The following is a 23,210-nucleotide window of genomic DNA, read 5'->3' on the forward strand; positions in this document are numbered from 1 at the left end:
CAGACAGACCAGTTTTGCCTTGAATTCGACCAGTGCACTCACTGACTGTAGCAGCCCCCACCTCGAATGAACATATGAATGCAAATTAAAAAGAAGTGCTGACGCAAAGGTCAACGGGAAAGGACTTCAATGCCATCATCCACAGAGGCAAATAAAGCCGGTCCTAAACAGAGCTTTATCTTTGGTACTTTTGGCTTCTGTCGGTTGGCTGCTTAGATCTGCACCTCCCTCAGCACTCAGGATCTTACGCTTTGGACTCCTGTCCTGTACTTCCTCTCCTCTGACAGGACACAAAGCTGCTGAGGGTTAGTGGAGATGGATCTCAGCTTTTAGTCTTTAAGCAGCCTGTTCCCAACTGTGTAGCACAAAGCTTTGGTACCCTTTGGAAGAAGTGCCATGATGCGTGTGTGTGTGTGTGTGTGTGTGTGTGTGTTGGGGGTGGGGGCACTTGGGGTTTGAGTGTTCTTAAAAACTGTCACTCTACAAAGGAAAGCTTACAAAATACAATTGTGGGGAAAGAGTCATGTATTGCAAGCCAGAGTGTTGTTTTCGGTTTTCAGAGGAAAGGGGAGGGTGGTGGATGGAAAATGTCCCTTGTTAATGGGAAGGCCACCTTACCTTCAAGCAAGCGTTCCAGCAGGCTTCACAGGTAGGGAACATGTCCTGTTCGCTTTCAAATTTGTAACCATTAAACTAACTGACACCATCATCAGTGGGTGTCTAGCTGATATTTTGAGTTAAATCTCTTTGGATCACTGAAGCAGAATGAAGAAAGTATCAGTCTGTGTCCACAGTCCCTAGGTGTAATCCTCACGACTTCCTGTGACTTCTCAGTGGACACCCATGAATTGGCTTCATCCCCATGGCTCTCAGACTTAAGTCTCCACAGTAATGTATGACTTTAGATTTGGATTACAATATCATTCTCATTCTCTATCTTTGAGACAGGATGTATGCATAGCCTTGGATGATTTGTTAGGTAGTCCAGGCTGGCCTCAAACTTACAGCAACCCCCCTACTTCGGTCTCCCATGCGTTGGTATTCCAGGCATGCACTATCAAGCTAGGCCATGGAAGGTTTTCACACTGATGAACTGGAATGTACCTACTATTTTTATGATTATTTCTTAAAGTCAGACAACTGAGAGAAGACACGAAGACAAAAAGCAATCTCCATTCAAAGATTCCCCTTACAAAGTCCTACAAAAACTTTTAGCCACACATCTTTGGAGATGTGGCTTTTGTTCTAACAGAAATGTATGTTTTTAATTTAATGCAGAATTTACATGTTTCCAAGATATTAGTATTTTTCATCAATTACGCAAACCATTTCACCAATTAATCTTTTATTTTAGTTCTACACATTAATATCTTACAGAAACAAAAAGATCATATATTAACCTGCAGTTACATGCCTTCTGATTCCTTCCAGTGTAGAGGTCTAAATTTTTACACAATTATAACCATCACGCAATAATTTCTGGTGTGAACTAACGTTTTTGATCCTCGGACATGTTTTTTTTTTCTTTTTTCTTGGACATGTTTACATACCATCTTACATATGCCATTTAACTCTCTGTAAGCTTACAATAGCACTAGCAATACAGCAAAATTTATCCATTTCTTAGTCAGCTGGCTTTTTAAAAAGTTGTATAAATGGAACTTCTAGAATATCTGCTTAAAAGTAGCTCTATTTATTGATTTGTTCATTCTGAGTATTTTCCTGGGCATGCGCTACTCAAAGTGATGTCAAAAATACTGTTATAGAAGTCTAGTTAATCTCCTAAGTAGTTCTTCAAAATGACCACAAATACATGATGCTACTATATGAAGACTCATGCAGATTTAAAAATAGTAGGGACTCAGTCAATATTGCTTGAATCTTTATTTTAATACACATTAATTTGAGGATCAAAGAAATTATTTTTACTTCTTTTTTTTCTCATTTGCAACCTATCACTTATACTATGCACAAGAAGAGTAGAAGTCTAAAGAATTTGCACCCACTTAAAAATAATATTAAATACAAGCCAAGTGTGCACCTTTAATCCCAGCACTTGAGAGGCAGAGGCAGGCAGCTCTCCTAGCTTGCGGCCAGCCTGGTCTACAGAGCCCCAGGACAGTCAGGGTTACACAGAGAAACCCTGTCTCGAAAGACTAAACTATACTAAACCTAAATAAAAATTTAATAAAGGACCCATGAAATAGTGACAGCTTTTTTATTTCACCTTCTCTCCTTGTTTTGCTTTTTTTTTTTTTCAGTTGCTTTTTAATTTTAGTTGATGTACCTTGTCCATGTTCACTGATAGAACATTCCTTGGCACCATGACTGGGGTAAAAATCTTAGTCTTACTACTTTTATGCTTAACAGTTTCATTTACATATAAACTGCATTACTTGATGAGACGTGGACCTAGTACCTATCTCTATACTGATGCAGTCTTCCTATGAGCAGCTTCTAAATCCTTCCTTCCAGATAGCTGACTACTCTTAACTGTCTTGAACTCAGCACTAGACCACTTAGATAGGTAGCACAATTATCATACCTTAAGGACTCGAAGGGCAAAGGACCATATTTTCCCCTCTAAAATTGAAGGTGGCTTTCCCTGCTGACTTTCCTGCATAAAGCATAAGCTTGCCCACAAATGATATAATAAAAACCATTTACATACAAATGTCAGATGCTGGAACTACTTTAGAAATGAGTTTTTATACATTATCCAACTTGATCTTCACAATAGTTCTGTTAAGTATTATATGTACTTTATAGATGGGGAATGGAAGCTAAACGTGATTGCCTTGAGATCAGACAACCAGTAGTGAATGAGATGAGGTCTCCCTGAGTTTATAGCATTTTCTTCATGCCAAGATAGTTCTCATGGGAGCATACTCAGATTTTAAATTTATCTCCTTCATTAAACCTTCCATTTTAGTATAGCTCTTATTCTAATTTAATGTATGTAGTTATATTCTAATATAGCTACATAACATTTTAAAGATATATATGTATACATAACATTTTTAAGATATATACATATATGCTTTCTAAAATTCCATCACTGTTGGAATATAGAGATTTCAAGAAACTATGTATCTTGCAACTTGTGAAATTATCTTCTGTATCTTCTGTTTGTAGTCTATTTATATGTTATAGGTTTTGTAAATTATAAAGCCATGGAAATAGAATATATTTGTATTTGCACTGGTATCTTTCTGCATTTTTACTTTGTATTTTTATTCCAGTGACAATTTTTTCAGCCATCTACAGATAAAAATAGTAACAAGGCCTTTCATTTCTGCTTCAGAAATGGTTCATACATGCTTTCCCAATATAAATTTAAGCTTTAAGTAATTGCTTGTCATATTATGAAAAGCCTACAAACTTACTTGCAAACCTAATTAAAGCAAATGTATACTAAGGGCTCTGCCCTGCCCCTGCTGATGCACGGCTACTCTGTGGGACACAGCCCTCTAAGCCCAAGTCACTGTAAATAATTGTTTCTGTTTGTTGGTAGCTCTTTGCCAACACTGTATTCTGCGGCTCCCACCTACCTGGAATGAGAGGCTTTGTTTGATTTTTAGAAGAGAGCCCTCATTGAGTCAAAATATAATTGATGAAAAGCAACATTTATGACTTCATTTCTTACAAACATCTTAAAACTACAATAAGCCCATTCTAACTTGTTAGAAAATTAGATAATACCCCTAATAGTTTAAATTGGTTTAATACTTTTTACTGGTTTGTCTTACTTCCAATTTACTTTTTTGTGATGATTCAAAGTAATATATTCACCTCCTTAGTTTAAAACAAACAAACAAACAAACAAACAGTACTTTGGCCTAGTCTAATCTTTAGTTCCATTACATTCAGTTCTGTCTTTTGAAATGTCTGTTTATCTTTTACAGCTACACCTCTTTTAAATGTCTCTGGGATAGACTGTGGTTCTGACAAACTTTATACAGTGGGTTTGAATTACGCTCACTTTTTACTGATCCATTTTACGGATCTTAGAATTGTTATTTTCTTAGTTGCTATTTTTAGGTCATTTCAGGTATTTCAGTTGTTAGGTAAGATTTAAACCTTCAGATCTACCCAATATTTTCACTTTACTGTATTAAAAAAGCAAACATTAAAACCAATCAATGACTGTCTGCTCGCAACATGCTGTCATTCATGTGAACATCTTGTCTTGCTTTCCTCACTAAAGAAGAATAAGAGTATACTCAAAACACACTGTAGCCTATTATCACGCTGTGACCTTCCCACAGTACAGAGGGTTTTCACTGCTGGGGTACAGCAGGTAGCTCCAAAGGGAAAACTTCCCATCTCCAGGTAACAGACATGTAGTAGTCATACCTTCTGTCCGTTACCAATGCTTATGAAAGTCCAGCCAACCAGGTGGCATGCTTCACCCTGAGAAGCCTGGATGGGGAAATCTATCTAAAATTTAAAGCTATCTATAATCCCACATTAAGATGCACCACTGTTCCTCCTCAGGAATTCCTTTCTGATAATTTCTTAACATCTATCCTGAAGTATCTTTATCTGGGGTAATTTATTAATTTATGTTCGTCTGCGTTGGGAGTGATGTTATTGTCAACTCTATAAATTGTTTTCTGAATAAATCTTGTTCCTTTGGTTTTTTTTTTATAATGTACTTCTTTTTTTTTTTTTTTTTTTTTTTTTTTTTTGGTGGGAGGAGAATTGTTCTGTTTTGAAATATTCTCAACACTGTACTCAGACTGGCCTGGGTTACAGCAATCCTCCTGTCTCAGCCTCCTGAATGACAGAATTACACATGCCCAGATTGTGATGTATCTCTTAAATATGAGTTTCTTAGACTACTGAAAAGTATCTCTTCTTATAAAGTAGAAGGCTAGGGTAGTCTCACCACCTCCTGAGTCCGAATGGTCAGCAGGTGACCTCACATGTGTTAACCCCAAGACACAGCAGCATGCACGGCTTCCAACAGTTGTGTCTTATCACATGGCATTTGAATCAGCTGCTACTCCTACTACCACCTCTATGTGTTCACATGAAATACAAAAATCTCCCCCAGATTATGATTTCTGTGTTCCCCCAGGTATCTGAGGTGGTTAACAGCAATGGTAGCTGCAGCAGTAGTTAAAATAGTCCTTGGGCATTAATTTTGTGTAAAAAAGTAAAACCTTAACCCAGGAGCAAGTGTGATATTACCTTAAGGTAAGCAAAGGTGCTAATGAGAGACCCAGAAGTAAAATGAAAGTGAACAGCGTTCAAAGATTCTGAGTTCCTGGAGCCAAATCTGAAACAAAAGAGCGAAGTCACCTACAAATCAGTGGCTGAAAGGTTAGCGGCACCCAGTATCCCACTGCTGAAGACACGTAAACAGTGCTTCTTACACAGTTACTGCTGCTCATGCTTTCACATGGCAATGTTCTGAGGCCAGGGGTGAGCATTTCCAGTGTTTTGTTTTTGAAGGTGTTGTAGGTTTTTTAAAGTTCTTGCTGTCCTTGGGGTATCTAGCTTAGTGGTGAGTGTATTACTAATTCCAGGAGTGCCTGCTTGCTAACCCTCTGCTTCAAAGATAATGTCTTCAGGGTTTGGTGGAGGAGGGCAGAACTCTTCACTGGGAAAGATTTCCTGGAACAGTGTTTCTGCCTGCTTGACCGCATGCTCGTTCCCCAGTCCCCAGTCAGGCCCAGAGCAGATGTACACATTGGAAGGTAAACCACAGTATGAGCTTCGGCTCACTCCTGAGGAATCTCTCATATTAAAATAAAGAGCCCACAAGAGTCTTGGTTTTCTGAGTTCGTCTTTGTCTGCTTCTGCTTCTGCAAAAGGAATGAATAACTGCTTCACCACAGGTTCCAAGTCTTCTCTGGCTGTTTTTGAAGAGAAACAGGTCAGGTGGACCAGATAGCTGTCCTTCATGCATGTCATGGTTGATGAACATAATTCCATGACCCGAACAGAAGCAGTTCCTGGCTCCAGAGGAGGCACTACCAAAATGGAAATCTGCTGGTCAGAATCTGTCTTCAGGATGGACTGATCTGTGATGAGCACTGCCCTCGAGATCTGCTTATATTGCACGTTTGAACAGGTTTCCTTAGAAAGGTAACTGTCTTCCACAATGACATAGTTGGCACTTATTCTCTGACCAAAGGCGTCTATGATTCCTGTACACCTTCCAGAGACTTTGTCAACTACAAGGCATTGTACCTTATGGCGAAGACAATAGACTCCACCAAAAACTGCACACATCCTGCAGAAACACTGGGGAATTTCTCCTTGGCCATATAAAGGAAATATAAAGGGAGTGTTGCCAAACCGTCCAAGACACTGAAGGAAGTTTTTTGTCGCTTGAAGGCCATCTAATGTTGTGCAGGATGATTCTGATGTCATTGCAATTGAGTACAGTATGAAATGTTGCAGGTTGGGTGTTAGTTTTTTAGTTTTTAAGTAGTCAGAAAATGAGCATTGTGTGAAATCTTGGTATTCATCAGAATGTTGTTCATAGTCTAAACAGAATGTGAGAAACTTCATTAGCATTCTCTTTTCAACCATAGTGAGCTCTTTACTATTAAAGACATCTGCTCTGGAGCAAGGTACCTGTTCTATTTTCCCTTCCCGAAATGCAAGGATCCTAGTGACATTCTTAAATTCTGCATAACGACTAACATTTGATTTGATTAGAAGATCAATCAGTGATCCTTGAGAATACAGCAGCTTTGACACCAAGTCAATATTAAATCTCCTGCTCTCCTTAACCATTTGAGAGTAAGTAATCCTATTTCTCTTTGGTTGTTCAATGCTGTCTTCTACAAGTTTGTGTTCACTTTTATCTCCATCTGAAACTGTGTGCGTTTCCATTTTATCTCCACAGTACTTTTCTTTCTCCAGGGTGTCCTCCACATCAGCTGAGGGTGTTGAAAGCTCTCTATCACTCCCTTCTGTATGTCTAGAAGGCGCTTCATAGCTTGCTGAGTGCCTTTCTTTGGGCAAGCTTGCAGAATCCAGAGAGTCAGCTGGAGTAGCCGGTGCCTCTGGGGAGGAGCTTTTCTGCAGAGCATCGGTGTCTTGCATGCTGTCCTCCACATCTTGACTAGCATAACAGAAGACTTCTGCGTGCTGAATAGTTTCATCCTTCTTGCAAAGAGCGATGGCTTCTTCTGTTTCATGGATCAGGTCTTGCCACACGGCAGTCACGCCTTCCTCGCTGTCACAGGTCTGTTGACAGTCCTTCAGCCAGGACAGCAAACCTGTAAAGCTGAAACTCGCCCAGTTCCCTCCATAGTAACTCCTTGAGTCAACATGCAGAACTCTCTGTCCACTTCTTGAACAAGCAGCTGCCAGGATGGACTCAGGCAAGCCTGTGCCTATTATAACCACATCGAACTCTGTGGGGAGCTTGTCTGCCATCCTAGGAGCCGAAGCTTCAGGCCACAGCTGAGGAAGACGGCCGCAGAGAGATCTAGGATGACGGCTCTTCTGAGCTATTCATACTGTAATAAAATCTCTACTTGTGATGTTCATTCAGAGACACTGAGTTTATAAGTTCTAATCTTTTAACTGTTACAATTTTTAAACATTAAAAAAAGTCAGTACTATGGGAAACACGATAAAGTGCATGTAATCATATCTGAGAATACTCAGACGGATGTGTCCTTTTCATTTCTGCATTTCACCTTAGCGGTAAATGTTACCATGCATCACATATGCATTTGTGACTGGAACTCTTCTCTGAAAGAAGGAAATTCAAGAAAAGAACACAATTGTAAATAATAGAAAAGCAATTTCATGCAACAGCAATTCCAATCCACTGGAGCCTGACTTGTTAATATGGATACAAACCTCTACCCAAAGCAACTCATTAAATGCTTCCCAACAGTTCTTCTAATGAACAAAAGGTATTTTATTTCTCCTCCCCTGAAGTCAGGCAATACTGTTGTGAGGCATAAATACAATATCCAAATAAATTAAAAAAAATAGTATTATACAATTACTTATTTTCAATAAAATATTTAGACAATGTCATGAGATTAGACTAAAAGAACAATGTGGCTTTACCATGCTAATGGAAGCACACTATGCATTATGATTATGCCAACATAATGGAGATTGCTGTGGCCAGGAAAGTCTGTAGTTAATCCCAGAACAGCTGTAGACAGGATTTTTACATCCCTAACTACCCTAGGGATCTTGCAGTAGATACATGAGAAACTCAGATATTCAGATATTACAAAAGAATTAATTCAGTAACTGGCACTTTAAAATACATAAGCATATAAAAGAGTAAACCTAAGGGGAAACCGTTTTATAAGGTTGTTTCCAGCATCGAAGTACATGTATAAGCTAAAACAGAAAGTTCTTGGTTACCTATTAAAAGAATGTAACCTAAATAACATCTATTCTTTACATCTAACTAGAGAAATATTTGCATTTTGCCAGACTTTCTCTGTAACCACTTCATTTCTAAAGAAATGATGAAAAAAGATTCTTCTGTTGCCTTCCACAGGGCTATAATGCTGGTCATAGCCCATGTGATGCTAAGCGTGGCTGGCAGCTGTTCTCTTGGGCATACTCACCTGAAGTCTGCAGGCTAACACACTGACACACCCATGGCTAGCCTTTTGATTGCTCATCATATATAGCAGCGATAAGTGTTCTTTGGCTTCTCTACTTTTCACTACCATTAAATCTACTGACATCTAAGTGTAGGTACAAGGAAGAGCATGGCTATTCTGACATTCATAAAATAAGCCATTCAATTGGGATTTAAATGAACTTCCCTAGGTCACTGGCTGGACGGATCGGTTCAGCTGAAACAGTGATCCTAGCAAGCCCAGCTGGTGGAAACCTCTGCCCAAGATTATCAGGGATTGTACTTATTTTTAGCCTTCTTTGAGATGCCAGGACCAGAGAGCCCAGAATGAAACAATTGCCTGGTCCCCTTGTGCATATCTATGCAAGAATTTGTGAACTACTTACTGGAGCTTCTAGCAAAGAGGGAGAGAAAACCTATGAGGATATCTAAAGTATAAGCATGTATGCACTTCCTCCAGGCACAGAACAAGGCTGAAAGTGGTAGTGCGAGAGGAGCGGGTTATAAGCACCAAGTGTAGGTACTTTCTAACCTACGGAACACAGTAGCCTTCAAAAATACAGAGCAAATGGGATAGATGACGTTAACCACAGAAAGCTCAGTAGTAGATAACAAAGATGGCGAAACTGGTAACCTGAAAGAGTAAATGGCTTGGGAAAGCCCAGACAATGGGGTAGCCATCAGACCCATCCTTGTGCCATCAGACTAGTGCTGCCATCAGCCTCACCAAAGCCTAAAGCAAGCAACTAGCAACTTCTAGCAATTAAAAATGCCCTCTCCTTCAGTACTCAGAATTGATTAGTCCTGACTTAGGAACAGAGAAGGTAAGAGTCTTCTCTATCTCCATCCTTTACCCTACTCAAGAAGCATATTCTGGGAAAAGAAATTAGTTGCTAAGAATGTTGTAAGTTCTGCAGTCACCTCACTCTAGACTTGTCTCCAGTAAGTAACTTATTTTCAATCCTCTAACCCCAGAAGAACTACATCAGATTTTAGGATAGGAATAAATGCCATGATTCAAAGACCTGTTAGATGCTCTGAATAAAGAAGCCCTCAGGTAAAACTACGGTGGATGTTTCTTGTAGTCTTTAAAGAAATCTCTTCTGATGCTGACAGACCCCAGCAGGAATTCAGAAGGGGAAGAAAGGGCAGAGGAGATTTTGGAAGATAGAGTTGGCAAAGCAAGCCAGAGAAAGACAGGGTGGGTGCTACAGACATAAGAAAAACTCAACCCATTCCTGTTTTCTCAGTTGGAGACACCGAACACCACAGCACAGAAAAAAAGGGCTTTAATGTCTTCAAACAAACACCTGTCGCCTACCCTAGGCTTCTAAAAGCTAGGCCCCTGACACATCACCTTCTCTAAAGATTAATCCGCCTAAAAAACCCTCCCAACAAACCTTTATTTTAGGTAACAGAGAGAATAATGACATAGTCAATTTATATTACCACTCACAACCTCTTACAGACCTCCCTCAAGGTTCAATATTGTTATATAAAGGAAGTCCTTAGATCAATGTTTATTAGGAAAGAGAATAAGGAAGTATTAGAATTGTCAATCAGTGAAAAACCATCAGGAGTCCTAAATTTTGCTTTAAAACTTTAAAAAGGGAATGATGACAACACCATTAGATTTGGGTTTGTCATATGTAAGTTGGCAAATAAAAACTGTTCAGGATATTACATAGATGCTTTCCTCTAAGATCTGCCAAGATCAAGGCAATAGTAAATTATCAATGTGTTTTAAGCTTTGTGAAAAGGGACTTTAAGCTTTAAGAAATATCTATTTCTATTTTAAATTGTTGTACAAACAAAATCCTTAGGACAGACACACACACAGACACACACACACAGACACACACATACACACACACAAATTTTTCCCAGGCTTAGAATACTGGATTAGTCAACCTTCAACCAGTCAATTCTCAATATAAATCTTCAAGAAATCAACAATTAATTTTATTAATTTCTTTAATTAAATGTACTGGCTGCCCTGCTAATTATCTATTCACAGGAGTTGGACTTCTTTGTGCCATTTGTAACCTCTGGTGTGACAGAACCTATGTAGAGGAAATACAATAAAAAATATAATACAGTCTCACTCCCTAGGAAGCACTAAACTGTTTATAATTGCCAGCAAGTGAAAGGGAGTAAAATACTGCGTTATTTAAGATTCTACATGTCATTTTGAGAAACAAATACTAAATTTATGAATTAAATCTCCCTTTGTCCCCGCCTCCACTTTTCAGGAGTTGACTTTTTTCTTGCAGCTCTTGACTCTACAGGCCCTCATTTCTTTCTCCCTGTGTAAAGTCCACTGTGAGATGCCCTGTTGAGCTACAGCAGGAAGGAAAAACAGACGAGGGGACATAAGGTGGCCAGCAGCAGGGAGACTTTGGAAAGTGCTGCAGAGGCAGGGGGAGCTGGGGTTGATGACTGTCTGGGAGGAAGGATGTGAGCAGGAGGAAAACAGAGTTGGGGATGAAGATCAGGTGGAAGAGAAGATTCTTGGGAGAAGGGAGGCGAGGGTTGGGGATGAAGGGAGGTTCTCGAGGAAGAGAGATAGGGACTGGCTATCAGGGACGATCCCGGGGAGGACGGAGGCCCAGAGCTGAGGTACCCAAGGAAAGTTGAGAGGCAAGGAGAACGCGTCCCGGGCGACTCACCAAAGAGGCTGCCGCTAAACCCGTCCCACGCGCAGCCCACGGCGTCCCACACCCAGCCGTTCCGCAGGCAAGACGCGAAGGTGAAGGTGACTCCGAACAGGGATACCAGCAGATCGCCCAGGCTGAGGTTGACCAGGAAGAGGTGGGTGGGCGTGCGCAGTCGCGGGAACTTGGAGTAGAGAAGCAGCACCAGCAGGTTGCCGCCGACGCCCAGCAGCGCGAGGCAACCGAGCAGCAGCGCCAGGCGCTCGTACGCGGTGGGGCTGAAGAGAGGCGCCGGGCTCCGCGTGCCCGCCGGTGCTGCGCCCTCGGCGCCCGCCCCGTCCTCCCAGTAGCCCTGCTCGCCGCTACGGTTCCCCGAGTACATGGCCCGACGCCGGCGCGCCGTGAAGGAGAGGGCTCGGTGAGCCGGGCGGCCCGAACTGGGTGGACCTCAGGCTCAGCCGGCCGCTCAGGCCATTGTGCCCCGGAGCCGCGCCTGGACCGCCCAGACCGCGCGCACCCGAGGCCCCGCCCTTCAGCGCCAGGACCCCGCCCCACCGCATGAAGCTCCGCCCTCCAAGCGTTCTTGAGATTCCCGCCCTCCCGCGTGACCCGCGCCCCTAGTTAGCACTGGAAATTCCTCCAACTGGATCTCCCTGGAAGCCACGCCCTTCTATCGTGCAGCCCCACCCATATAGCGGCGTTCAGGCCCCGCCCTCCTAAGGCTCTTCCGCATCTTGCCTGCGGCTCCTCCCTCCCGGAATCTCCTGTTACCCCGCCCTCTGACTCCACACCCTTAGCCCCGCCTTCCGGCATACAGCCCCGCCCTCTGAGAGCCTCTGCCTGCGCCTCTGAGCTGGGGCCCCGCCCTGCTTCTCTGGCGGCCCGCCCCTTTTCCCTCCCACCTCCCGGGCGCGTTCCCGCCCAGCAGAGGCGAGTTTCAGGGTCCAGTCTGTTCGTGCTCCACTTCGTTTACCCTTAAGCCATAGTGGAAGCGGGAAGAGACCGTACAAAAAAGAAAGTAAATTCCTTTACGGAGGTAAATTAGCCACAGCTCGTTTCCCCTCAACGGACTCGAAAACATCTCATCCATTCACCCGTTAAGTCACTCCCCCAAGCATACACTCATTCATAAATATTTATGAACGCCTGCTCTTAACTCAGTTGAGCTAGCTGAATGAAATACTCTTTTTCCTGGGAAGCTATGACAACACCCACCCCCACCTCATACACCCAATAGAAAGGAAACAAAACACTGAAATGCTCGAGGTAAGGCGTCAACGAAATGATCTTACCAACAGGGAAGCTGGGGTTAAACAAACAAAAGCAGCAGGCTCAGACTCAATTGCTCTAGAGCTGGAAGACACGTCCCAGAGTTTATGACAGTGTGCTGAGAGGCCACTCTCAAAGCCCCAGAAAAAGGAATGAAATAGCGTCAGAGTGGTACCCAAGTCACCCTCCCACTGGATCCCAAGCCTTCTCAGTCTGCAGTAGGGGGTACCCTGATACACAATCCTGTCCAAGTGCTTCTCTGGAGATGACCTCTTGAGCAGCGCCCCACCCCACTCCCCAGCCCCCACTGCCCAGCCCCACCCCTTTCCCACCCTCTACCCACCCCCACCCCCACCCCCGCCAAGGCTTTCGATCCAAATCTAGCAGGTATAGAGAGGATATATTTAGAACAGCATGCATTTTCCACTGGACCTTTCCCCAGCAGCAATGCAAATATAGTACAAGTCAAATATAGATTGTGAACGTCACTTCTTTAGGCCTGCTTTCTCTGTCTCCACTGCAGTCCCCAAAGACTACCCACATGAGGAAAATCTCCCCAGCCACATGCACCTGAAACTGTCAGAGGCACTAATGACTGGTTTGTGGAAACTAAATTGATGTGCACGTGTGTTCACCCCTCCCACTAGTGTTAGATTCAGTGCATCTCCAAAGTCTTCAATAATTAGCTAAGTGGAGAAATAGTTTGATATCCTGCTGCCCTGAACATTTAACTAAGAAGCAGTTTGCGCCATCCTCAAAATCTTGATCTTACTTTTAAGACTTCTAACCTGAACTCAGCATCTATGAGACCTCTGAACTCACCTGCTGACTTAGTGAGAGTTTCTATTCTTGTACAAACATCCTGACCAAGAAACAAGTTGGAGAGAAAAGGATTTATTCAGCTTACATTTCCACACTATTGTTCATCACCAAAGGAAGTCAGGATGGGAACTTAAACAGGTCAGGAAGCAGCAACTGATGCAGAGGCCACGGAGGAATGTTACTTACTGGCTTGCTCAGCTTGCTCTCTTATACAACCTAAGACTAGGGCCCAGGGATGGCACCACCCACAAGGGGCTAAAACTTCCCCACTTGATCACTAATCGAGAAAATGCCTTACAGCTGGATCTCATGGAGGTATTTTCTCAACTGAAGCTCCTCCTTTCTCTGTGGTAACTCCAGCTTGTGTCAAGTTGACACAAAACCAGCCAGTACACCTGCCCTGAAAAAATGTTTTTGATTTTGTATTTTAGACTTATAGGACCATTTAACAAGTTCTTTGGACCGCTGACTTCTCGCTGTAGTACTCTTCCTACAGTAAGATTGCAATGCTGGTGGACGGAAAGAAGGAAGGAAGGAAGAAGGAAGGAAGGAGAAAGGAAGGAAGGGAGGGAGGGAGGGAAAAAGGGAGAGAGGGAAGAAGGAAGGAAGGAAGGAAGGAAGGAAGGAAGGAAGGAAGGAAGGAAGGAAGGAAGGAAGGAAAGATTCCTGATATTTTTTTCCTAAAGTATTCATTCTTTGGCACAGTCTTTTTCTCCTAAAGTTCACTTTCTAGAGATGTTGGACTAGAAGACGATACTAACCAAATTGGTTCATGTGTAAGACGTCAGATACTGAATGCCACAAACAATTATAAGGCGGAGAAAAATAGAGGTGAGATGGTTTGTATACGCTAGCAGAATACTCCCTTCCAGGCAGCTAGGACTAGGATATTAAAGCCTACACCCACAGGGACACAGCTACTCCAACAAGGCCACACCCCCTAATAGTGCCACTCCCTGGCCCAAGCATATGCAAACCATTATAAGAAGAAAGAGGAAATAAATGTGCAGTTACTTAGACAGCTCTGCATTGAATACTATAAGCGAGACCTGTGCGCCAAGGTGGGACTCTATTTGCTCCTTTGGAGGAAGACAAGGGAGCTAGTACAGCAGAATAACAGGAGATGAAGATAGAGAGGTAGGTGATACAACAGACTTATAAGGTCCAGAGAATTGCCTACACAAGAGGCATGAAAGGAGTAAGAGCCTGGGAGGGAAATAGTTAACAATTTTGATAATTGAAAATAGTTATTATAATGGTCCTGTGAATTGTGAAGGACTTTTAGTGGCGTTGGCAGACATAAGCAAGATACTACATATATGGTTTTGTTAATAAAACGTTTCTTGTAAATTTCAGAATTAGGTATTTATGGAAGTTATGATTTAAGTGGAAAATTCCCCCATGGGATTGTGTGTTTGAATAGTTGGTCCCTGTCTGGTGGCACTGTTATAGGAGTTTATGGAATCTTTGGCATGGTAGAATTCCCCAATAGATCTTCTAAAGTGGCTCAGACAAGACAAGACAAGCAGTGCCTTATTGTTGGAGCTGGGTTTGGTCATGATGAACCAGAGGTAAAGCAACCTGCTACCCTGCCTTGGTTAGTTGTTTGTTTGGTGTTTTTTGTTTGTTGTTTGTTGGTTGGTTGGTTGTTGTTGCTGCTGCTGCTGTTTTCCCAACCTGACACAAGCTAGATTTTGGGGGGAAAACAAAAACCATCAGTTGAGAAAATACTTTCACTAGACTGGCCTGTAGGAAGAAAGCCTGTGGAACATGTTTTTGATTAATGGCAGATATGTGAGGCTCCAGTCCTGGGCTGCATAAGACAGCAGGCTAAGAAAAACATAGCTAGCAAGCCAGTAAGCAGAGTTCCCGCGTGGATTCTGCTTCAGTTCCAGCCTCCAGGTTCCTGCACTGAGTTCCTGCCCTGACTTCCTTCGGTGATGGACTGTGATGTGGGAGTGTAAGCTAAACTAAACCCTTTCTTTCCCAAGTTCCCAAGTTGCTGTTGGTCACAGTCTTTTTGTTTGTTTGTTTTTTATTGCCCACCCCCACTCCCCACCCCCCCACCCCCGCAATATCCTTCACCATGTAAGGATGCATAGAAAATGCCCATAGGAGGAACGGGCCTGTGCCAGCTACTGACAGTGAGAGCCTTACATTGTTTCCAATCTTCAGCTCTATGAGAAATAAAATATTGATATCTGCAAATTACTCAGTGTGGCATATTTTACTGTAGCAACAGGAATGGACTAAGACCAATGCAACAGAAGATATAACATCGAATACAGTAAGCAATAATTTCACTTTAACACATTTATTTTGTAAAGTTTGAGTGTGTGTATGTGTTTGTGTGTTCATGTATGCAAGAGTGCAGGTCCCTGTGAAAGACAGGAGGGGGCTGTGTCAAGCACAGGCCAACGTCAGGAGTCTATACCTATGTTTTGCTGGAAAACCTTTTTTGTTTGTTTGTTTGAGACAGGGTTTCTCTGTATATCCCTGGCTGTCCTGGAACTCACTCTGTAGACCAGGCTGGCCTCAGGCTGGAAAACCTTTTAACCATTCAGCCTCACAGCTTGTTAATCCCCTGCAGGACTCTGCCAAGTACATTTCTGTTAAGTAATACTTTATTTTCCCTGAGCTCCCCCACACTCCAGTGCACACACCTTTACTCAGTCTTCAGAGCATTTACCACCTTCTGGGATACCATGTATGTATCTGTTTTCACCATTAGATTGTAATCTCAACACACTATTTGCTCCCTACTGTATCACTACTACCTAAATACCTGCTAGCATAAGTCGGTGTCTGATAAATATGTGCTGAATGAATGGATGAGGAAATGTAGGAATTCATGGATGAGGATTGTAGAAAAGATAGTTCCTAGGATGTTGCCAAATAGTATTTAGAAAGCCTTAAAAGAGAAAAGGAAGAAAGAATAAATAGGTTGAGGACATTCTCTATGTAACATGTTTATAGAAACTTACTCACCTAATAGCTCATAGTCAGAGGATGGATACCTGGTGCTCAAAACAGGAGTGCCTCCTAACGCCATTCGCTTCAATTCTGAACTCAGGGTTGTGCAAAATGATTTAAAAGATACATTACCAAGGAATAGGGACTCCATCTGTCTCACATTTTCATAAGTTGACTGTTGATGAGCAGACAGAATAGACTTTTATAAAACGCTGGGGGCAGGGGTATTGGGAGCTGGAGACATATCTCAATTGATGAAGTATTTGCTGCACAAACATAAGGCTGTGACTTAGGATCCCCAGCACCCATGTTAGAAGACAGGCACAGTAGGTTAGACCCCTGGAATACTGGTGCTGGAATGCAGAGACAGTGGGTGCTTAGGACTTGTTGGCCATCTAATACAGTCAATACAGCTTCAGATTCAGGAGAGACCCTACATCAAAAGTGAAATGCAGAGTGTAAGAAAATGTTCAATATCATCCTCAGGCTTCCTTGTGCACACATACCAGCAAATGTATTCCTAGTAGAGTGTGTGTGTGCATGCACTCAAACATACGTGCACAGAGATTGGAAAACTTGAATCAGAAGTAAGCATTTGGACTCAGTGGAAGAAGATGCTAGTTTTAATGGGAAAGACAAGGCCTCTTCTCCTCCAACTGGCTCCTCTTGAAAAACTCTCCTCACAAGGACGCCTCCCTTATCCTTGACTCCTTTTAGTATTTTAACTCAAGGTAAATGCAAAAAGAGGAAAAAACAAAAAAGAGGCGCTTTCATTCTCCACAACTTCTAAAAATATCTTTATCGGTGCCAAATAAGACAGGTGATGAAATATAATTTCATCCTCACAGGTTCAACTTTCCATATCCAGGAGAGCTATGGGACCAAATGTGAACTTTACTCTCTGGAATAGCATGTGGGAGACAGGAGGCTGGAAGTGAGAAGAGACATTTACCCTTCCATTTTCTCAGTGGACACACACACACACACACACACACGCACACGCACACGCACACGCACACGCACACACACACACACTGTAGGAGCTGGATCCCAATCTGCTGTGTGACTTACAGAGATACTGTGACCTAATGAGGTCCACATGATGGCCACTGGTAACATTATGAGGTCAGGACCCTTCACTAACACCCCTGCCTCTGTGAAATTCAGCAGGCCTCAGCTTTCCTCCTGCTAACCTCCTAGGAACAACTCTTATTCCTTGTTCCTACAGGACGGGGATATAAAATCAGAGGAATGAGACCTAGGGCAAAAATTGAAACAGCAGAGACACATTATAAGAACTAAAAGCTTTTCCACATTGGCAAATTTGCAGTATTATTTCTGTGCAGAAATAAGAGACTCCTTATGTCTGGATGGATGCCAGGGATGAAAAGCGGTTCAACCTTGCACTACAGATCAGCAATTTCAAAGCATCCTTGGTTGATTTCAATAAACTGGTTGAACAGACAACAGCCCAGAAAAAGGAAGAAAGAGCAGGCGTGTTCATCCCAAAAGAAGGTAAGATGGATGGTTACAGGGAAGTAAGTCCATCTGGAGCTGTTGGTTAGGCCATTGGAGAAAAGCAGTCTAGTTTAAAAACCAAGACACTGAATGGGGAGGAGGGCAGACTTGAATTCTTTTTCTGTCCCTGACATACTTAGCTAGACATGAGGAAGCCTTTTGTTTTTATCTGAAATATAAAGAGTTGGATTAAATAGCATTAAGAGCTTCTACTGAAGACACTATCCGTCACAGGCCCACCTGATACTCAGTATAGCATAGTGACCATGCAGTAGGCCCTCTGTGCCTCTGTGTTACCCAGCTTACTCGAACTATAGTAAAATCCCATCCAGTTTGTGTGGGAAGACAACGGGATATAGAGAAAAGTCACCTGCCCAAGTCACTTAAGAGTCAGAAGGGTTCAGATCTTTCCAGTTGTTCTTGGCTGAGCTCTCTATAAAGTGCTCAACAAATCTTTAATTTCCCTCCTGTCAGCTTGTTTTACTTCTTGCTACAATTGATTCTCCAAACTCTCACCATGCTTTTGAATCGTTGATGGGGCTTCTGTTCTTCTCAGCCAAGTTCCCTATCCTAGGAGAAAGCCAGGCACAGTGCCTAGAATTCATTTACTCTCCCTTTTCCTCGAGCCCAATACTTCCTAAATCAGCAGCTATCCTCCCATCCTCTCCAATACTGTCAATTTGCTGCAACAGCCTCAGACTTCTCTTTTTCTGCCAGCTTTGTCCTTTGAATCTAAAAATATACTCTGGTGTCTCGTCCTTGTCTCTCTTCCCTTAAGCTATCCTTCCATGTCTCCCCTCTGCTTCTTTGCTAAATTCCCCCCTTCACCCCAGCATCTCTGTCTTTCTTCTCATCCACTCCAGGCTGGCTTCCTTCAGTTTTTGCTGAAAATATATTCAGTACCTAATATTGTTACCAAATTCAGTAAGTTGCAGTTCTTTTCTTTCCCTTCTTTCTTTTAGACAAGGTCTCACTATGTAGCCCAGGCTGAGCTGAAACTTGATATCCCCCACTCCCAGCCTGTGTAGTGCTGGGATTCCAGGTGTGTGCCACCATGTCTGGCTTTGTTACCCCTTGCAGCCCATATGACCATTTCACTGCAGGAACAGTGGTCTGGTCTCTGCTTCTGCTTTAAGAAGCTCCTCCCTCTGCTCCACCCCCATGCTCCTCCTCCTGTGTGTCTTGATATTCTCTTCTGGTTTTGCTCATTTCTCATTCTGCTTTTCTTTTTCCTTTCATTCTGACTTTTTGCCTAGTGTGTTCTTGCCCAAGTCTTAGGGCATGAACGTCGCCAGGTGCCTATTCTCCAGAGTCATGGATTTAGTATTACTTCTGAGTGTGTAATCATAATTCTCTCAGATTGTTATGACACCTGAGGGGAGTCTTCCATTCAGATTTATTCCTTCCGGTGGATGTTTTTCTACAGAGTTTTCCCTCTGGCTCTGCCACATACCTGGTTTACTAACTCACCTTTAGAATCTGTACAAGCCATCTTGGTGACCGTGAGTCACACCTCAACCTTTCCGGCGGCATCAGCTTCTGCCATACACTTTTCAACATTTCTAAATAGGTCATAGATTTTTTTAAGTTTTATTTATTTATTTATTTATTTTTACTTATTTACTTTGTAAACTGAAACTGAAGCAACTGAACTGTATCTTCATGCCTAAGCTGAACTTTTCAGAAAAAAAAGGCAAATCTATGTTAAAAATTCCACAGCCATGTGGAATTTTTAGTTGACTGATTAGTGCTTTGTCACCAACCAGCCCTGACTTAGTGCCTTCTCATCTATCACACATGCTTTAGTAGACCACTGACAGTCACCAAATCTGAAGCTAAGAATGTCACCAGACAGCAGCTAAGCCTGTAGCCGAGCTGTACTGGCTTTGATATCCCATCATTAGATTTGAAAATGTCCTAAGTCATGACCTTTTTGCTGTTGTGGTTGTTGTTGTTGTTGTTCTTGTGTGTCTATGAAAGTTACCACGCCCACCTTGGAATATGTTATTCAGGGCAACTTGAATCTGTTCCCAAGCTATGGTCACTCATCTCTGGCTCAAAACAAACACTTATTCTCTTTGAGGTAAGAGCTGTGATTTTTGTTCACAGTTATTAAATTGTTTCTTTTGCTGAAGAACTTTTAATGGCTAATAATGCCATTCTTCCAATTTGGGTATCTCTCCAGTCCTTCTCTCTTCTTCCAATTTTTCAAGAAAGTAGAATGCTACCTCTTTGCAAACACTCCCACATTTCCCCCAAGCAGAAGCATCCTTTGCACTGTTACTGTGTTTATTGCTGCCTCCAGGAATTTACCTGCTTTATTTAGGCTGCTGAGGTTAATCTGTACTCTGTGCTTGACCATTTACCTGTACGTGTTTTGAAGGTTTTGCAAAGAGAAGGCCAGCTCAGAGTCTGGTGTCTGGAGGCACTCCTTAAACATGGGTTAAACAAAGAAGTTAGTCTTTCTTTTTACCAAAAGCTTGCAACCCCAAATCTGTGGTGCAAAGTTCCTTCCTCAAGAGTTTTTAGATGAGATAAAAAACTAATCTGCAAGACAAATGGCCTTCTAGGTCTCAAGGACAAAGTTTAAGGATTGAGGAGATAGAAAAATATGTAATTCTAACTTGCACCAAGCTGCTAATACTATCCAAATATGTTTGTATTCCTTAATAGATATTGGAAAATAAGAGTTAACTCTTTACAGTAGGTAAGGAGCTAAGACTCCAGAGAGTGTCAGCCTCAACAGGATGCTAAATAGACTACAGAGATTTGTCCTGGTTACATTATTCTTAGATGTCACCAGTGACACAATAGAGTTCAGATTACCCTGTGACCAAATCCCACCCCCGGCTCCCCATTCAGGTGTATTCCAAATAGAACATGTATCTTTGAAATAGCTACATAAACATTTGGATATTTTTATTTTCCACGGGGTTAATAGTGCCTTCTTAGTTGTTCCTATTTAGGTAGATAAACATTTGCTGAGCTTTGAAACCAGGTGAATGCCATTTTACACTAAGGTTTCTCAGCCATGATACTATTGACTTCTGAGCTAAAGAATTCTGTGCTCTATGTGCTAAGGCTAGTGGGGCAGACCATCAACATCCTTGGCCTCTAGATGCTGGCAACATACACATCCTCGGCTGAAACAATAATGTCTTGGATATTGCCAAATGGCTGTGTGTGTGTGTGTGTGTGTGTGTGTTGAATGGGCCTGAAGTTTACTTAGACAGCTGTTGGTTACTCCCAACTATTTGTCCCACTATTACATCATTGAGGATACCGTGCTGGTCCAATCATTGTCGTGGTTCGTAGGCTCTACAGCTGAGTAGAACTGCTGACTGCTCCTCTGCCCTTAGCAGCTTATGTAACATCTTCTGATACTGTGAGAGCCAAAGAAGGCTTCCAGGTCAGGTCCAGCTCAATTCTTCCAAGTCTTCTTTCCAAAGTGTGTATTGTCTTCAGCAATAGTTTGTTTGTTTTGGTTATATTTTTGTTTCTTTGTTTAATGTTTGGGTAGACTGTTATATTCTTCAGAATAACAACATGACAGGAGGTTTCCCATTGCAGGCACTAGGGGTCTGTTAGATAGTGCATATCTCTTGTGGGGAGCATTATTGTTTCTTTAAACAAACAAAGCCTACAAATACATGTATGCACACACATATACGTTTAAAGTAAGTTTATAAAATAGTGTTGTCTTATGGATTATTAAAACATCCTTGGTGCTATTTATCTCTCCTTCTCTATTCCCCTTCCACTCCCCATTTTAAAGCCCCCTCTCATCTTTTCCACTGTGCCATTCCTAGAGCGTCTTCTCACATCTGTTCATCTTCCCTTCTATTTTCCTGGCTTCCTCTGATGCTTCAGATTGTGTGCTCAAGTTCAGAACTGGAATCCACATAAAAGACATTACATATTTGTATTCCTGGGTGGAGTCATTTCACTCAGTATATTTTCCAGAGGCATCCATTTGCCTACACATTTCATTATTTTGTTTTTTCTTTACAGCTGAGTACAATTCCATTGCATGTGTGTGTATGTGTGCTTGAGTGTGTGTGTGTGTGTGTGTTTGTGTGTGTGTGTGTGTGTGTGTGTCTATGTGTATAACATTTTATTTACTCACTCATCAGCTAAAAGACATTTTGGTTATTTCTATTTCCTAGCTATGGGGGATAGAGAAGCAACAAACATGACTGCGCAAATAACTGGAGCAGATGTTGAATCCTTTGGGTGTATGGTGAAGAATGGTCCAGCTGAGTCACATGGTGGATTTCTTTTGTTGTTTGTTTATACTTCCCCACATTGCATTTCTATAGTGGCTCTGTCAGTTTGCACTTCTACCAATAGCCAGTGAGGTCTCCCTTTCCCCAGATCTTCACCAGCACTTGTTGCCAGTTGTTTTCTTGATCTTAGTCATTCTGACTCAGGGGAGATGAAATTTCAAGTAGTTTTCATTTTCATTTTCAATTTTCATTTCCCAGAATTTTTATTTCTGTTATTGCTATGGATGTTGAACAGTTTTAAAAAATATTTCTTAGTACTTTTTATTTCTTCTTTTGAGAATTCTGTTTGGATCCATAGGCCATTTTTTTTTTTTAATTGGGCTATTTGTTTACTTGATTCTTTGTTTTTTTTTTTTTTTGAGTTCTTCGTATATTCTGAATATTAATTCTCCATTAGATATGTAGCTGACAGATTCTCTCCTGTTCCTGGGCTTCTTCAGTCAGTTGACTGTTTCCTTTGCAGTGCAGAAGCTTTCTGGTTTTATGAAGTTCCCGGTTGTCAATTGTTGGCCACAATTCCTGAGCAAATGGAATTCTATTTATACAATCCCTCCTCCTGCACCTGTGTCTTGTAGGGTGCTGCCTGTGTTTTCTTCCAGAAGTTTCAGTGTTTCAGGATTCACATTTATATATTTAATCCATTTGAAGTTAGTTTTGTTGTGAGGTGATAGATATAGGTCTACTTTCATTCTTCTGTTTGGTGACATCCTCTTTTGCCAGAACAACTTTTTGAAGATGCTTTCTCTCAGTGTGTATCATTGACATCTTTGTAAAACATCAGGCGGCTGTGATCACATAAACTCATGTTTGGGTCTTTTACTGTATGCCATTAGTCTACATGTCTATATTGGTGCCAGAACCATGCTGTTTGTATTACTATAGTTCTGTACTATACTCAGCTTTGCACTCTGGCATGGTAACCTACGCAGTATTGTTTTTTCTGTTCAGGACTGCTTTGTTTATCCAGATATTTTGTGCCCCATATGATTTTAAGAATGGTTCATTCTATTTCTATGCAGAAGATTGTGGGGATTTTGATTGGGATTGTGTTGAATCTGTACATTTATTTTGGTAGAATGGTCATTTTCATATGAATTGTATCAA

General features: G+C 41.9%; 3 protein-coding genes across 4 annotated transcripts in view; 1 reads left to right on the forward strand and 2 right to left on the reverse strand.

Moving 5' to 3' along the window:
- The window catches only part of Opn3 (opsin 3), a 31,486-nt gene extending 19,716 nt beyond the window's left edge, over positions 1–11,770 (reverse strand). Inside the window, exons 1-2 of one of the 2 annotated variants that reach the window (XM_052201184.1) lie at positions 11,254–11,769; positions 7,624–7,722 (exon numbers count right to left, since the gene is read on the reverse strand). In XM_052201184.1, the coding sequence (XP_052057144.1) occupies positions 7,682–7,722; positions 11,254–11,620 (408 nt within the window). In that variant the 5' untranslated portion in view covers positions 11,621–11,769 and the 3' untranslated portion in view covers positions 7,624–7,681. Of the gene's footprint in view, positions 1–7,623; positions 7,723–11,253 lie in introns of those variants that run through there. The other variant, XM_052201183.1, reaches the window with a different exon arrangement.
- Positions 1,329–7,412, reverse strand: Chml (CHM like Rab escort protein). Its single transcript, XM_052201175.1, has one exon. The coding sequence runs from the start codon at positions 7,399–7,401 to the stop codon at positions 5,548–5,550; it is 1,854 nt and encodes a 617-aa protein (XP_052057135.1). The 5' UTR covers positions 7,402–7,412; the 3' UTR covers positions 1,329–5,547.
- Positions 11,771–17,672: 5,902 nt separating the features above from the next.
- Wdr64 (WD repeat domain 64) overlaps positions 17,673–23,210 on the forward strand; it is a 111,150-nt gene continuing 105,612 nt past the window's right edge. Inside the window, exon 1 of the mRNA XM_052200715.1 lies at positions 17,673–17,817. Within this exon, the coding sequence (XP_052056675.1) occupies positions 17,673–17,817 (145 nt within the window). The remainder of the gene's footprint in view (positions 17,818–23,210) is intronic.

Source organism: Apodemus sylvaticus, chromosome 12 (genome assembly GCF_947179515.1).
Source record: "Apodemus sylvaticus chromosome 12, mApoSyl1.1, whole genome shotgun sequence".
NCBI lineage: Eukaryota > Metazoa > Chordata > Mammalia > Rodentia > Muridae > Apodemus > Apodemus sylvaticus.

What these genes read in the sequence shown, in the direction of transcription:
- Chml (XM_052201175.1), bottom strand. Translation starts at nt 7,401, where the DNA reads ATGGCAGACAAGCTCCCCACAGAGTTCGATGTGGTTATAATAGGCACA.